This window comes from Salvelinus sp. IW2-2015, unplaced genomic scaffold, assembly GCF_002910315.2.
Source record: "Salvelinus sp. IW2-2015 unplaced genomic scaffold, ASM291031v2 Un_scaffold2537, whole genome shotgun sequence".
NCBI lineage: Eukaryota > Metazoa > Chordata > Actinopteri > Salmoniformes > Salmonidae > Salvelinus > Salvelinus sp. IW2-2015.
In genome coordinates, this window is record NW_019943850.1 from 52,890 (window position 1) to 68,946 (window position 16,057).

The following is a 16,057-nucleotide window of genomic DNA, read 5'->3' on the forward strand; positions in this document are numbered from 1 at the left end:
AACAACACAGAGTTACATATGGAATAAACAAACGTACAGTCAATAATACAATAGAAAAAAATATATATACAGTTTGTGCAAATGAGGTAAGATTAGGGAGGTAAGGKAATAAATAGGCCGTAGTGGGGAAGTAATTACAATTTAGCAATTAAACACTGGAGTGATAGATGTACAGAAGATGAATGTGCAAGTAGAGATACTGGGGGGCTATAAAGATAAAAGGCCACATTGTCAACATGTAACCCTTTAGCATTCTTACTCAACAGGATTCTGCTTAATCAACAACTATTGAATGAGCACAAAAAAGTGCTATGAATTATTGATATTGATGATATTAGTGAAATATTTGTCTTGCCGAGAAGAAGTGACGCAACCTCACATTAGAAACAGGCATGTGGCGCCCTCTTCTGGCCACACCGGTACTGCTATATATTACAAACYCGTTCATGATGCCTCGTTCCCTTTCTAATAGATGATAGATGGTTCCTCGCCCTGAGTGCCAAGACAAACTGTAATCTATTCTTCGCTTTTCTTAAAATAAACTTCAGCTACATTTTGCAAAGTCAAGTCCAGTAAAGTTAGCTTAAAGGTGTGGTAGCTATTTAAAGATCCTTACTGTAAAGTGTTACTACCATGTTTATCGTTCCATAAAGCCGTTAAAACGTTTTGAATGAGAATTCCATGTTTTTAAAGGTTCTAGTCCCCCTCTACAACATAAATAGGTTCTTTATTCTCTATTGTTCTATAGTCCCCTTTAAGCTATGTGTATATCATATTGTTGTACCCACTATTTTTGCCAAGTGGTGCCAATCCAAGAATGCCAGTGCTGAACCCTCTGGGAGAAGCATCACTGAGGAGGTTTTCCAGTGGGCACACCTCCTGCCTGTCCCCAACACACAAACACACACGCACGCACACACACACACACACACACACACACATGCCCAACACACACACACACACACATCCCCAACAGGAACAGAGGTGTATATAAAGCCCAGACATAGAACGGAACCCGCTCACAAGATGCTGAACGATCATGTGTGAACTAGAGAGGGTCATACTCGGCTCATTGCCATTGCTCTGCATCCACACAGTGTTTGCCTGTGAACTATTGGGCCGGTTTGACATGCCTAGTTTGTTCAAAGCAGGGGATGTCATGATAGGGGGCATTTTCCCTGTATTCAACAAACAAGAGGACAGCAGTGCCTCTTTTGTGAAGGAGCCTGATAAAGTGAAGTGTGCTGGGTAAGTGTGCCACCCGTCTGTACCATGAGATAACAGTTGTGTGTATGTCTGTTCGTTCTGATTATTAACTCTTTCTTTTACCCTTTTCTTCTCCTGAAAACCTGCTCTGGCAGATTTGACATGCGGGCCTTTCGCTGGACCCAAGTGATGATGTTTGCGATTGATGAAATAAACAAAGACAGTTGTCTACTACCCAACGTCTCCCTAGGCTACAGGATCCTTGACTCGTGTGCATCTCCCACCAATACTTTACGGGCTGCTCTGACGTTGGTTAGCAGTCCAGAGGAGATCGAGCCCACTGCCCCATGCCTACCTACTATATCTGCCCTTATAGCTGAATCAGGCTCCTCTCAGTCCCTGGCTGTGGCTGGAACACTGGGACCATTCAGAGTGCCAATGGTAAGAGCCACATGCTTCATTTGTGATGGGTGTCTAGCTAAATTGAAAAMATGTACAATACCGATTTACTTGGTATCCTGTAATGTTTGCATGTRAGGTGTGTGATGTGTTCTCATAACTGTAAAGCTTTTAAATCAAAAATAATACTTAGAGTAAAGATAGAAAGCTTTTCATTGACTTTCTTCTTCGTTCTCTTATTTATTTATTTATTTTTTCTGCCTTTTATCAGGTCAGTTACTTCTCTACATGTGCATGTCTGAGTGATAAAGGTAAATACCCCACATTCTTCCGCACCATCCCCAGCGACTACCATCAGGCTAAGGCTTTAGCAGCCCTGGTCAAGCACTTTGGCTGGACTTGGATTGGGGCGATACAGTCCGATAATGACTATGGCCGGAATGGGGTCCAAGCCTTCACTGAAGAGGTTAAAAAACTTGGGGTTTGCATTGCGTTCGTTGGGACGGTGTTACGCACCTACCCAAGTAGTAAAATCCTTGATGTGGTGGACATGATCAAACAATCAACAGTCCGAGTCATCCTGTCATTTGTTCCTGAGGGTGACCTTTACCCGCTGATGAYGGAGGTGGTGAGGCAGAACATAACGCACATTCAGTGGATCGCCAGTGAGGCTTGGATCACAGCAGCCCGGCCCTCCACTCCTGAAATATACAGCTCCTTCGGCGGTGCCATAGGATTTGTGGTGCGGAAGATGGCCATCCCAAAACTACGACACTTTCTCATGGGCATCAGTCCATACACAGATCGAAAGGCTGCCTTCGTGAGGGATTTCTGGGAGAAGATGGTGGGTTGTCGGCCTCTCTCAGCCGGTGAGCCCTCAGTCTCTGAGACGAGCAGTACGACGTGTACTGGAGCGGAGACACTTGTGGACTCACAGGATCTGTTCTTCAACGTCACACAGCTGAGAGTGTCGTATAATGTGTATAAGGCAGTGTATGCTGTTGCACACGCCCTTCATCGCTTAATATTTTGCAAAAAAGAAAGGGAAAGCACTATGAGACCATGTGTAAATCTATCACAGATACAGCCTAATGAGGTGAGCTGAGGAGGGGGACAAAAAGCATTGGCTTTTTTCTTGTCCTACTACTATTCATGCAAAAACATTCATCTTTCTCCTTCTTCTAATCGATAGGTCAGTGATCAACTGAAGACTGTGCATTTCATAAATCAATTCGGTGAGGCTGTGTTCTTTGACGAAAATGGAGACCCCCCTGCCTCGTATGACGTCATCAACTGGCAGCTGAGGGCAGGGCAGGTGCAGCATGTGACTGTGGGCCAGTTTGGCTTAGCTGCTAACCAGGCCTACGAGCTCAGCATCCAGGAAGATAGCATAGTCTGGAGGACAGGGAAATCGGTAGCTATAGCAGCACACCTTTGACAGAATATTTCGGGTAGAAAGATGCATTACAATAATTTATATATTTATTTACATGGAAAATTGCAAACATGTATACTAATACTACTACTAATAATATAATATAATACTACTACTATACATATGTACTTTCCTCATTAGATTCCTGAAGCAGTGTGCTCTCAAATCTGCCCTTTTGGAACCAGAAAAGCCCAAATCAAAGGAAAATCTGTCTGCTGTTTTGATTGCATCCCCTGTGCTGATGGGACAATAGCCAATGCAACGGGTAAGCCAACAGTCAACACACTGCAATATCAACAGGTAAGCCAACAGTCAACACACTGCAATATCAACAGGTAGGTTTACAGTCAACACACTGCAATATCAACAGGTAAGCCAACAGTCAACACACTGCAATATCAGCAGGTAAGCCAACAGTCAACACACTGCAATATCAACAGGTAAGCCAACAGTCAACACACTGCAATATCAACAGGTAAGCCAACAGTCAACACACTGCAATATCAACAGGTACGTTTACASTCAACACACTGCAAAATCAACAGGTACGTTTACAGTCAACACACTGCAAAATCAACAGGTACGTTTACAGTCAACACACTGCAAAATCAACAMGTATCCACAGTCAAAATGAAAACTAATTTGTGCTATTAATGAACTATAAGCTGGTGTTGTGTGTGAGTTATTCAGGAGCAGCGGACTGCAGCCCCTGTCCACAGGAGTACTGGTCCAACGACGGGAGGGACCAATGCATCCTGAAAACAGTCGAGTTCCTGTCTTACCACGAACCAATGGGGATCGCCCTTACTATGGTGTCCCTGCTCGGGGCCTGCCTGTCGTTTGCCACCATGCTGGTGTTCATCCACTATAAGGACACACCAGTGGTCAAGGCCAGTAACTCTGAGCTGAGCTCTCTACTGCTGTTCTCTCTCTTCCTGTGCTTCCTCTGTCCCCTCACCTTCATCGGCAGGCCCACCGCCTGGACCTGTATGCTGCGCCACACCGCCTTCGGGGTGACCTTTGCCCTCTGCATCTCCTGCATGCTGGGCAAGACTATCGTGGTGGTAACAGCCTTCAGGGCTACGCTGCCCGGCAACAACATGGCAGGGAAGTTTGGGCCCTCCCAGCAGAGGATCATCGTGTGCTCCTGCACCGTGGTTCAGATATTTATCTGTGTGCTGTGGCTAAACCTGAACCCGCCTTACAGGGACTTCAGATATAGTCATAGGAAGATAGTTCTCGAATGTAATACTGGTTCCGAGACTGCATTCTATGCAGTGTTGGGATATATAGGTATTCTTGCAGGGATATGCTTGGTTCTGGCTTTTCTTGCTCGGAAGCTGCCTGATAACTTCAATGAGGCCAAATTCATCACCTTCAGCATGCTCATATTCTGTGCAGTCTGGATCACCTTTATCCCAGCTTATGTCAGRTCTCCTGGGAAGTTCACTGTAGCTGTGGAGATCTTTGCTATTCTGTCTTCCTCCTTTGGATTATTGATTTGTATTTTTGCTCCAAAATGTTATATACTTTTTATAAAACCAGAGAAAAATACCAAGAAACATGTCATGGGAAGGAATTGAAACAAACACTTGTGATGTGCTCAGCTATGGCTATTAAAGTATGTAAAAAGCTTTGCTTTCGTGTAGCACTTTAAAACATTTCTTCTCAGATTGCTGAGTGCTAACAAATCACATTTGAAAAATATGTATTTTCTGTACTACACTACTTGTCAAATATTGTATAACTTATCCTTTTCATTCCCCCTGCTGCTGCTGAGCAAATCTAGGGAAAGTATTTTATAACATTCAGCATGAATGCCTACTAATCAGCCTTTTATGTACTGCTTGTTTAATTCTAGTATATACTTGTTTTACCAAGATGTGTGCAGATAAGTCAAATGCTAATAAATAACTCATCATAAAATCTCATGAACATTGTCTGGTTTTATTTCAGAATAACTACTTCCTAACCTTAGATAAATATTTAACATATGATACATGGTCAATATTGCTCATAACTCAGTGGTGAATGTATTATAAACTTTATTACTAATGAAATAAACTATATATACAAAAGTATGTAAACACCCCTTCAAATTAGTGGATTCAGATATATTTCAGCCACACCCATTGCTGACAGGTGTTTAAGCACACACCCCTGAGGGGACCCAGTGTTGAGGATCTGCGTGGCAGACGTGTTGTTGCCTACCCTTACCACCTGGGGGCGGCCCATCAGGAAGTCCAGGATCAAGTTGCAGAGGGAGGTGTTTAGTCCCAGGGTCCTTAGCTTAGTGATGAGCTTCATGGGCACTATGGTGTTGAACGCTGAGCTGTACTCAATGAACGGCATACTTACATAGGTGTTCCTTTTGTCCAGGTGGGAAAGGGCAGTGTGGAGTGCGATTGAGATTGCATCATCTGTGGATCTGTTGGGGTGGAATGCGAATTGGAGTTGGTCTAGGGTATCAGGGAGGATACTGTTTATGTGAGCCTTTCAAAGCACTTCATGGCTACCGTTGTGAGTGCTACAAGGCAGCAATCATTTAGGCAGGTTACCTTCGCTTCCTTGGGCACAGGGACTATGGTGGTCTGCTTGAAACATGTAGGTATTACAGACTCGGTCAGGGAGAGGTTGAAAATGTCAGTGAAGACACTTACCAGTTTGTCCACGCACGCTTTGAGTACACGTCCTGGTAATCCATCTGGCCCCACAGCTTTGTGAATGTTGACCTGTTTAAAGGTCTTGCTCACATCGGCTACCAAGAACATTATCATACAGTCATCCAGAACAGCTGGTGCTTCAGTGTTGCTTGCCTCAAAGTGAGAATAAAAGGCATTTAGCTCGTCGGGTAGGCTTGCATCACTGCGCAGCTCATATCTGGGTTTCCCTTTATAGTCCGTAATAGTTTTCAAGTCCTGCCACATCCGACAAGCACCAGAGCCGGTGAAGTAGGATTCAATCTTAATTCTGTATTGATGCTTTGCTTGTTTGATGGTTAGTCTGAGGGCATAGCGGGATTTCTTATAGGCGTCCGGATTAGTGTCCAGCTCCTTGAAAGTGGCAGCTCTAGCCTTTAGCTTGATGAGGATGTTGCCTGTAATCCATGGCTTCTGTTTGGGATATGTACATACGGTCACTGAGGAGACGACGTCATCATTGCACTTATTGATGATTCTGATGACTGTGTTGGTATACTTCTCAATGCAATTTAACCTCTCTTGGGATAGGGGGCAGTATTTTCACATCCGGATGAAAAGTGCGCCCAAAGTAAACTGCCTGTTACTCAGGCCCAGAAGCTGGGATATGTATATAATAGGTAGATTTGGATAGGAAACACTCTAAAGTTTCTAAAACTGTTAAAATAATGTCTGTGAGTATAACATAACTGATATGGCAGGCAAAACCCAGAGGACAAACCATCCCCCCCAAAGAAATTCAGCCTACCACTATTTTCAATGGCTGTCACTTTTATTATAAGGTGAAGTCCTCCCAGATTGCAGTTTCTAGGGCTTCCACTAGATGTCAACAGTCTTTAGAAAGAGTTTGGGACTGGTTTTTGGAAAAATGAGCCAGAAATAGTAGTTTTTCTAGGTGGCTCCCATTTTGGCATTAGTGTTTCCAAGCGAGGGAATGACAGCACGTTCTTTGGTATTTTTCTCCGGTAAAGACAATAATGATTCTCCGTCTTAACCTCTCTTGGGCACGTGAGACGGTAGCGTCCCACCTCTTCAACAGCCAGTGAAACTGCTGGGCGCCAAATTCAAATACAGAAATACTCATTATAAAAATTCAGAAAACAAAACATATTTTACATAGGTTTAAAGATTAACTGCTTGTGAATCCAACCACGGTGTCAGATTTAAAAAATGCTTTACGGCGAAAGCATACCTTACGATTATTTGAGAACATAGCCCACTAGACAAATCATCACAAAAAGTAGCCAGCCAAGTAGAACATTTACACAATTTAGAAATAGAGCTAAAAAATTAATCCCTTACCTTTGATGATCTTCATATGGTTGCACTAAGCAGACATTCATTTACTCAATAAATGTTCCTTTTGTTCGTAAAAGTCTCTTTATACCCAAAAACCTCCGTTTTGTTTGCGCGTTTTCTTCAGTAATCCACAGGCTCAAACGCAGTCAAAACAGGAAGACAAAAAAATCCAAATTGTATCCGTAAAGTTCATAGAAACATGTCAAACGATGTTTATATTCAAACCTCAGGTTGTTTTTTGCCTAAATAATCGCTAATATTTCAACCGGACAATAACGTCGTCAATTTAACTTCTCTAGGGTATGTGGGACGGTAGCGATATCCATAAAAACTCAGTTTAGCTGGCGCGCTTCAGTCAATAATCCACCCAGTTTCCCTCCATCAAAATGCATACAAAATTAATCCCAAACGTTACTAATAAACTTTTCCAAACAAGTCAATCAATGTTTATAATCAAACCTTAGGTACCCTAATAGTAAATAAACGATACAATTTAACTTCTCTAGGGTAGGGGGCAGCATTCCGAATTTTGGATGAAATGCATGTCCAAATTAAACTGCCTGCATCTCAGGCCCAGAATATATGATATGCATATAACTGGTAGATTTGGATAGATAACTCTCTAAAGTTTGCAAAACTGTTAAAATAGTGTATGTGAGTATAACATAACTGATTTGGCAGGCAAAAACCTGAGAAAAATATTTCCTGAATGGATTTTCTGGGGGATTTTGTAGTTTTCTATTCAATGCCAATACAGTATCCATTGACTTAGGACTCAAATTGCAGTTTCTATGCCTTCCACTAGATGTCAACAGTCTTCAGAAATTGTTTCAGGCTTGTATTCTGAAAAATTAAGAAGTAAGAGCAGTCTGAATGAGTGGACCCTGCCATGTCACAGAGCTTTTTCCTACGCCAGACCGAGAGAGTGCATTTCTTGTTTACCTTTTAACTTCTCTAGGGTAGGGGGCAGCATTTTCACATTTGGATGAAAAGCATACCCAAATTCAACTGCCAGTTACTCATGCCCAGGAGATAAGATATGCATATTATTAGTAGATAGTAGATATATAGTAGATATATAGTAGATTAGTAGATATTATGAGTAGATTGGATAGAAAACACTCTGAAGATTCTAAAACTGTTTGAATCATGTCTGTGAGTATAACATAACTTATTTAGCAGGCGAAACCCTTAGGACAAACTATTCAGATTTTTTTTTGAGGTCACTGTCTTTTCAATGATGTTTCATTGGGAAACCAGATTTCTAAGCGATTTTTTTGCAGTTCTTACGGCTTCCACTAGATGTCAAGAGTCCTGAGAAATAGGTTGAGGTTATTCCTTTGTGTAATGAAGAAATATGGCCATCTTGAAGTCGAGGCACTCCAGGTGTCTTGGACATGCGCTTCAATCAAACATGGGCCAAACGCCAACAGGTAAGTCCAAACAGTCCAGCTCATACACGGTAAATCGAGCCGATATATATCGTTTCTTTCTCTCTGGTTCACAAATCCTTCCAGCCCTTTCTCTCTCTCTTCCTGGCTTGTCTTGACCCTTTATCTGTGGGTCGGCCCCACCTTCTGAGGGTTCCCCTTGCTTCTGGGAATTGTAGTTATGGCCGTCGGCCATTTTGTGATGTATAGTTCTGATCGGAGTGGCCATTTTAGTGATAGAGCCTGTTTATTGGTTCTGCTCTCACATATCTGCCATTTATCATTCGACCCCCTTCTTTGCCACAGTATTTTTACCTGTGTTTTCTGTCTGTCTGTGCCAGTTTGTCTTGTTTTGTCAAGTCAACCAGCGTGTTACTCTGCTTTTTCCTTTTCTCTGTTTTTTGCTAGTCATCCCGGGTTTGACCCTTGCTTGCCTTGACTCTAAACCCACCTGCCTGACCATACTGTCTGCCCTACCTCGAGCCTGTCTGCCACTCTGTACCTCCTGGACTCTGACCTTATTATGATCCTTTGCCTGTCCACGACCATTCCCTTGCCTGCCCCTTGGATACTAATAAATATCAGAGACTCGAACKATCTGCCTCCCGTGTCTGCATCTGGGTCTCGCCCTGTGCCCTTATACCGAACTGCTAAAACAGAGGGAGACCTACAACGGGGTGAGATCCCAACAACGCAAACTAAGCCTAAGGTGTGGCTTCATCCACCCATCAAAAAACGAATCTTGCCTTTCCAGAACACAACACACATTTTCCACTGCAAATGAAGCTCAAGTCTTCTTCGATAAACATACAGGGGGACAACTGCTGTCGGGAGACACCAGCTGTGTTTATTACGCTCTTGTCCGGGACAATCCGGAGTTCCGATGCGGAAGTGGTTTGCTACCCGGGGATTGCAGGAATGAGGTAGCTATGCTTAGCAAACAAATCTAAATTCTGCACGAACTTAGAAAACGCAAATTGGAACTTTCTCATTCTCAACACCAGGATGCTGCTCGGGCCTAATGGATGTTTCCCTCCTTGCGGGGAAACATCTGTCCCTATTGGAATGCCCTGTGCTACCTGGAACTTGCCTGCCAAGGAAGTCATCTCCATCTGCTTCTCCTCTTCCATCCTGTATTGAAGTAGACAGAGAACAGTATCAAAACTTGCTCTTTTGGGTGAGGATCATAGGTCCCAGATCCCCTCCCCCCCTCTCTCTCTCTCTCCCTCACTCCCACCATTTTTTGACGGTCGTAAATACGTGCAGGATGTCTCTCTCTCCCACAAAATGAAAGGGAAGTGAAAATCCCCTTGTCACAACAGAGAGAGATTTTGCAGTACGGTGACATCAAAAGGTTAAATAATGAAGCAATATGTCTGTAATCCAAACAGTTGGAATGGTCCATGGGTACTTAAAGAACAATCCTGTTGAAAATTGTTAATATTTTGTGATGTAACTAAGGACAGTATAACAACATAACTGTATCTCTGAATGTGTATATTTCCCAGTTGTCAGGTTCACATCCAAATGTTGGGGAACTTATATGATTAAATATTTGTGAGAAGATGAAATGTGATTTTAGCCTTCTAAATGAGATAATTGTTTTTCATATAAAGTCTTAACCAGTCATTGACCACACCCACGTGAGCACAGACATTATGTCAGCGTCATGGAATTCCCCTTTTGTGCATAAAACCCACTTCTAGCGGAATTAACATTAGACCATTGGGACCGATAGTGTGAGCTGGAAGGTACGAAATGGCTAGACACTCTAAAACTTTCAACAGAGAAGAAGAAAATCTCTATAGACCAGAGAGCATGGAGCTGTAGCTACATGTTGAAATGGCTGGCAATATAAATGGCTACCACTCTATAGACCAGTTACGTGCAGCGCCAGCTGAATACGTTACCAATGGTTAAGAAATCTACAGAACAAAAGACTATACATTACAGTCTGCAGCTGTATATGTAAAATAGGCTAGGAAACTCGACCCGAAAAGGAGAGAAGAATATTTCCCTATCAAACGACCATTGGTATGTCTGACGTATTTATTATAACAGACACTCCGAGAAATCTGAGAAGCTCCAGCTACAAAATAAATTGTGACTTCTAAGGAACACAACCAGACTTCTGATGAATTACTCTCCACAGAAAATTGTGATTTCTACAGAGAGAGACAACAAGACATACAAGCGTAAATATGTACATTGCAATTCTTTTCAAATGGGCGGCCGTTCATGTGCAAAGTATTAGCATTTCCATGAGCATAGGTACCAACTGTAAGTAGTGGATCCATTCCGTCTTTCCCGGCTCTTATTCTGTCCCCACCCCTTTCCATTGTCTTCTAAGCCGTCATATCGGCTTAGTCCACTAGGGACTTTCATTGCATTGTGTAGTAACCATGCTTCTACACCTGCATTGCTTGCAGTTTCGGGTTTTAGGCTGAGTTTCTGTACAGCACTTTGAGACATCAGCTGATGTAAGAAGGGCTTTATAAATACATTTGATTTGATTTTGATTTGATCAATGTGTAAGCTATCCTGTTTGTGTGTATATTTCATTCTGTGTGATTATTTAATTAATAATTAAGCCAATTTGTATATCGCTGATTCATCATTTATGCTAGGTTTTGTGCAGATATCCAAGAGTTTTGTGACAAATCCCGAATGAGATTGATAGAAGGTAACAACTAATTAATGACTGATTGATGACTGAAATGTAAGAGATCTTTATATCTTTAAGAGTTCATTCGGAAAACGGTAAGTAGTTAAATAAACGTTTTTTCCATGGTGCCCCAAGAATACTATTTAATTAATTGTTATATGTTTAACTTCTAACCTTTGATGATCTTCATCAGATGACACTCATAGGACTTCATGTTACACAATACATGTGTGTTTTGTTCGATAAAGTTCATATTTATATCCAAAAATCTCAGTTTACATTGGCGTGTTACGTTCAGTAATGTTTTGCTTCCAAAACATCCGGTTATTTTGCAGAGAGCCACATCAATTTACAGAAACACTCATCATAAATGTTGATATAAATACAAGTGTTATGCATGGAACTTTAGATAAACTTCTCCTTAATGCAACCGCTGTGTCAGATTTCAAAAAAGATTTACCGAAAAAACACACCATGCAATAATCTGAGTACAGCGCTCAGAGCCCAAACAAGCCATACAGATATCCACCATGTTGTGGAGTCAACAAAGTCAGAAATAGCATTATAAATATTCACTTACCTTTAATGATCTTCATCAGAAGGCCCTCCCAGGAATCCCCGTTCCACAATAAATGCTTGATTTGATCGATAAAGTTCATTTATGTCCAAATACCTCCTTTTTGATCGTGCGTTTAGTACACAATCCAAACTCACGACGCGCGGGAAAAGTCATACTACAGTTCGTAGAAACATGTCAAACTATGTATAGAATCAATCTTTAGGATGTTTTTATCATAAATCTTCAATKATGTTCCAACCGGAGATTTCCTTTGTCTGTAGAATTGCATTGGATCACAAGCTACCTCTCACGTGGACGCGCATGACCCACTCATGCCACTCTGGCAGACCACTGACTCATTCAGCTCCCATTTCCCCCTCCTTTACAGTAGAAGCATCAAACAAGTTTCTAAAGACTGTTGACATCTAGTGGAAGCCTTAGGAACTTAGGAATTGTTTATACATTTTTGCAAATGTATAAAAAATGCAAAACATAAATACCTTATTTACATAAGTATTAAGACCAAATTGTCATACTTGAGTAAAAGTAAAGATACCTTAATAGGAAATGACTCAAGTAAAAGTGAATGTCACCCAGTAAAATACTACTTGAGTAAAAGTCTAAACGTATTTGGTTTTAAATAATGTAATTGCTAAAATTTACTTTAGTATGAAAAGTAAAAGTAAAAGTTTAAATAATTTCACATGCATTATATTAAGCAAACCAGACACCACAATTTCATTTTTTATTTTATTTACGATAGCCAGGGGCACACACCAACACTCAGACATAATTTACAAATTAAGCATGTATGTTTATTGAGTCCACCGGATAAGAGGCAGTAGCAATGACCAGGGATGTTCTCTTGATGTGTGTGAATTGGACCATATCCCTGTCCTGCTAAATTTTCTAAATGTACTTTTGGCTGTCAGACAACATATATGGAGTAAAAAGTACATTATATTGTTTAGGAATGTATTGGAGTAAAAGTAAAACTTGTCAAAAATATAAATAGTAAAGTACATATACCCATAAAAAACAACTAAAGTGGTACTTTAAAATTTTTACACCTTTGCCTGCAACCTGGTTCAGGTTATCCGTCAACCTCACAGGGTAGTTACAAACAGAACAGGACTAAAGTCATCAGCATGTATTCATCACAAATGTACTAATGCTGCAGAAATTTGCTTGAAAGCAGTATCCAKATCCATCGGATGTAGTGATCACCTTATAGTAGCSTTATCTAGGAAAAACAAAGTTCCAAAGGATGGGTCTAATATAGTGTATAAGAGGTCATACAATACGTTTTGTAGAGATTCCTACAGTACGTTGTTGATGAACATCATATTTGTTGGTCCGTGGTGTGTAATGACAAGCAACCAGATGCTGCACTTGACACATTTTATGAAATTGCTTATCCCAGTTACTAATAAGCATGCATTCATTATGAAAATAACTGTAACAACTGTTAAATCCCTGTGGATTGATGAGGAATGGAAATATTGTATGGTTGAGAGGGATGAGGCAAAATAAATGGCAAATAAGTCAGGRTGCACAACCGATTGGCAAACATACTGCAAATTGAGAAATCATGTGACTAAACTGAATAAAAATAAGACGAAACTACACTATGAAACAAAGAAACATGACTGAAAGAATGATAGTAAAAAGCTTTGGAGCACTTTAAATGACATTTTGGGCAAAAAGGCAGCTCCATCATTCATTGAATCAAATGCCTCATTCGTCACAAAACCCACTGATATTCCCAACTACTTTAATTATTTTTCCATTGGCAAGATTAGCAAACTTAAGCATGACATGCCAGCATCTTCAGTGTACAACATAAAACACCAAATAATGCAGGCAGAACAGAATTAGGCCGATACCTGCTAATTATCAAAATCCAGAAAAGAGACGTTAAATTCTACAAGCACCTAAAACGAAGCGATTCCCAAACCTTCCATAACAAAGCCATCACCTACAGGGAGTAGAACCTGGAAAAGAGTCCCCTATGCAATCTGGTCCTGGGGCTCTGTTCACAAACACAAACAGACCCCAGAGAGTCCCAGGAAAGCAACACAATTAGACCCAAAAATATATTACTTGACACATTGGAAAGAATTAACAAAAAAACTAAGCAAACTAGAATGCTATTTGGCCCTAAACAGAGAGAACACAATGGCAGAATGCCTGACCACTGTGACTGACRCAAAATGAAGGAAAGCTTTGACTATCAACAGATTCAGTGAGAATAGTCTTGCTATTGAGAAAGGCCACCGTAGGCAGACCTGGCTCTCAAGAGAAGACAGGATATGTGCACACTGTCCACAAAATGWGGTGGAAACTGAATGCATGACCATATTAGAGACACATATTTCCCTCAGATTCCACAGACCCACAAAGAATACAAAAACAAGTCCAATTTTGTTATACCACAGTGTGCAATCATAGCAGCAATATGTGTGACCTGTTGACACAAGAAACGGTCAACCAGTGAAGAACAAATACCATCGTAAATACAACCCATATTTATGTTAAGACAAAATTTGACATTTGAAATGTCTCTACTATTTTGAACTTGTGAGTGTAATATTTACTGTTATTGTTTATTTCACTTTTGTACATCCCTTTCACTTGCTTTGGCAATGTAAACATACAGTTGAAGTCGGAAGTTTACATACACTTAGGTTGGAGTCATTAAAACTTGTTTTTCAACCACTCCACAAAAATCTTGTTAAAACTTCTCTAGGATAGGGGGCAGCATTTTCACATTTGGATGAAAAGCATACCCAAATTCAACTGCCAGCTACTCATCCCCAGAAGATAAGATATGCATATTATTAGTCGATTTGAAAACTCTGAAGTTTCTAAAACTGTTTGAATCATGTCTGTGTATAACATAACTTATTTAGCAGGTGAAACCTCGTGTGTGATTTAATGAAAGTTTATTTTTATCAGTAGTTATGAACATTTGAATTTGGTGCACTGCATTTTCTTTGGGAGTTACTTTTTGTGATCCCAAGTTAATAATTGTGGAGAGAACCAGTAGTACACGTCCCAATGCCAATAACTCAGATATTCATGGGAGTAGTAAAATATAAACTTACATCATGTGAGAGCACAGAAATTTTATATATTGTATATTAAGGTAACATCCAAGTCCTTAAATAGATTGTGGCAATCTGTAGCAACTGCAGCAGACATGATGTAGCGAATCAACAAAGGTCGATTTTAAAATATGCTCTTTTGCTACTTGGTCATACTCTAACTACTTTATGGTGAATTGTTGTGACCTAGAACCCTGCTTCAGTGTTGGCTGCAAAAAGATGGCGTTAGTGAATTTCTTTGCTGCTGGGTCTCATTGTATCTTCAATCTTTAAATTCCTAAACGAGTAATCTTGCCAAAAGGCGATAGTGCTTAGTCGGCCCGGTAACAACTCCTTTTTGAAATTCAAGACACTGTGGCCTGGAATAACGAGAAGTCTTAATCATTATAAAAAATAGGTGCTAATAATACTTGAATAAAAATAGAGTATAGGAGGAATATTTACATGTAGAGAAGTTATTACCCGAGTTTGTTTCTGATTATGGCAGCTGGTCTCACCTGTCTAATTTCTCACTGAGCGGCTGAGTGTTGTATATCTATGAGACTATGTGATACGCTACGTCTCACTCACTTACTTTGGTTGATACGCCAGAGATAGCATTTTAAACCAAACTTTAGTATGGTGGCAAACACGCTCGTTAGGATTACTTTGTGCAGTGAGAACACATGTACTATGTCCTCTTTTCCCACCTCAATATTATTGAATAGTTACTTAGCAGGACAGATTATTTTCACGCTCATTATATTTCTCTGTTGCTGTTGATTCCTTGTATAAATTCCACGTGAGTGCAGAAGTGTACATAGAGCCACTAAGATTTGACTGTTGCGTAATATGCAGTCAAAGACAAGCTTGGAAAATCAGAATTATTGTCCAGGTTGCGTCCTTTAGGGAGAATTTTAGAATGGCTAATTGACATACTTTGAGTCAATTGGAGGTGTACCTGTGGATGTATTTCAAGGCCTACCTTCAAACTCAGTGCCTCTTTGCATGACATCATGGAAAATCAATTAATCAGCCAAGACCTCAGAAAATAAATTGTAGACCTCACACAGTCTGGTTCATCCTTGGGAGCAATTTCCAAATGCCTGAGAACGGTGAAGACATGTTCATCTGTACAAACAAGTATGCAAGTATAAACACCATGGGGACCTAAACAGTCGCTCGTTACCGCTCAGGAAGAAGACGCGTGTCTCTCGATCCCTAAGAGATTAACGCTACATCATGAGGTGCGTGATATAGATAAGTGCAAAGATGACCC

The 16,057-nt window shown here is 40.7% G+C and overlaps 1 protein-coding gene across 1 annotated transcript; it reads left to right on the forward strand.

Moving 5' to 3' along the window:
• Positions 1–1,159: 1,159 nt before the first annotated feature.
• On the forward strand, positions 1,160–4,623 carry olfcn1 (olfactory receptor C family, n1). The gene is given in 6 exon segments (XM_070440428.1): positions 1,160–1,254; positions 1,362–1,647; positions 1,877–2,449; positions 2,798–2,920; positions 3,182–3,305; positions 3,737–4,623. Coding segments are annotated over 6 exon segments (2,088 nt in total).
• Positions 4,624–16,057: the final 11,434 nt, after the last annotated feature.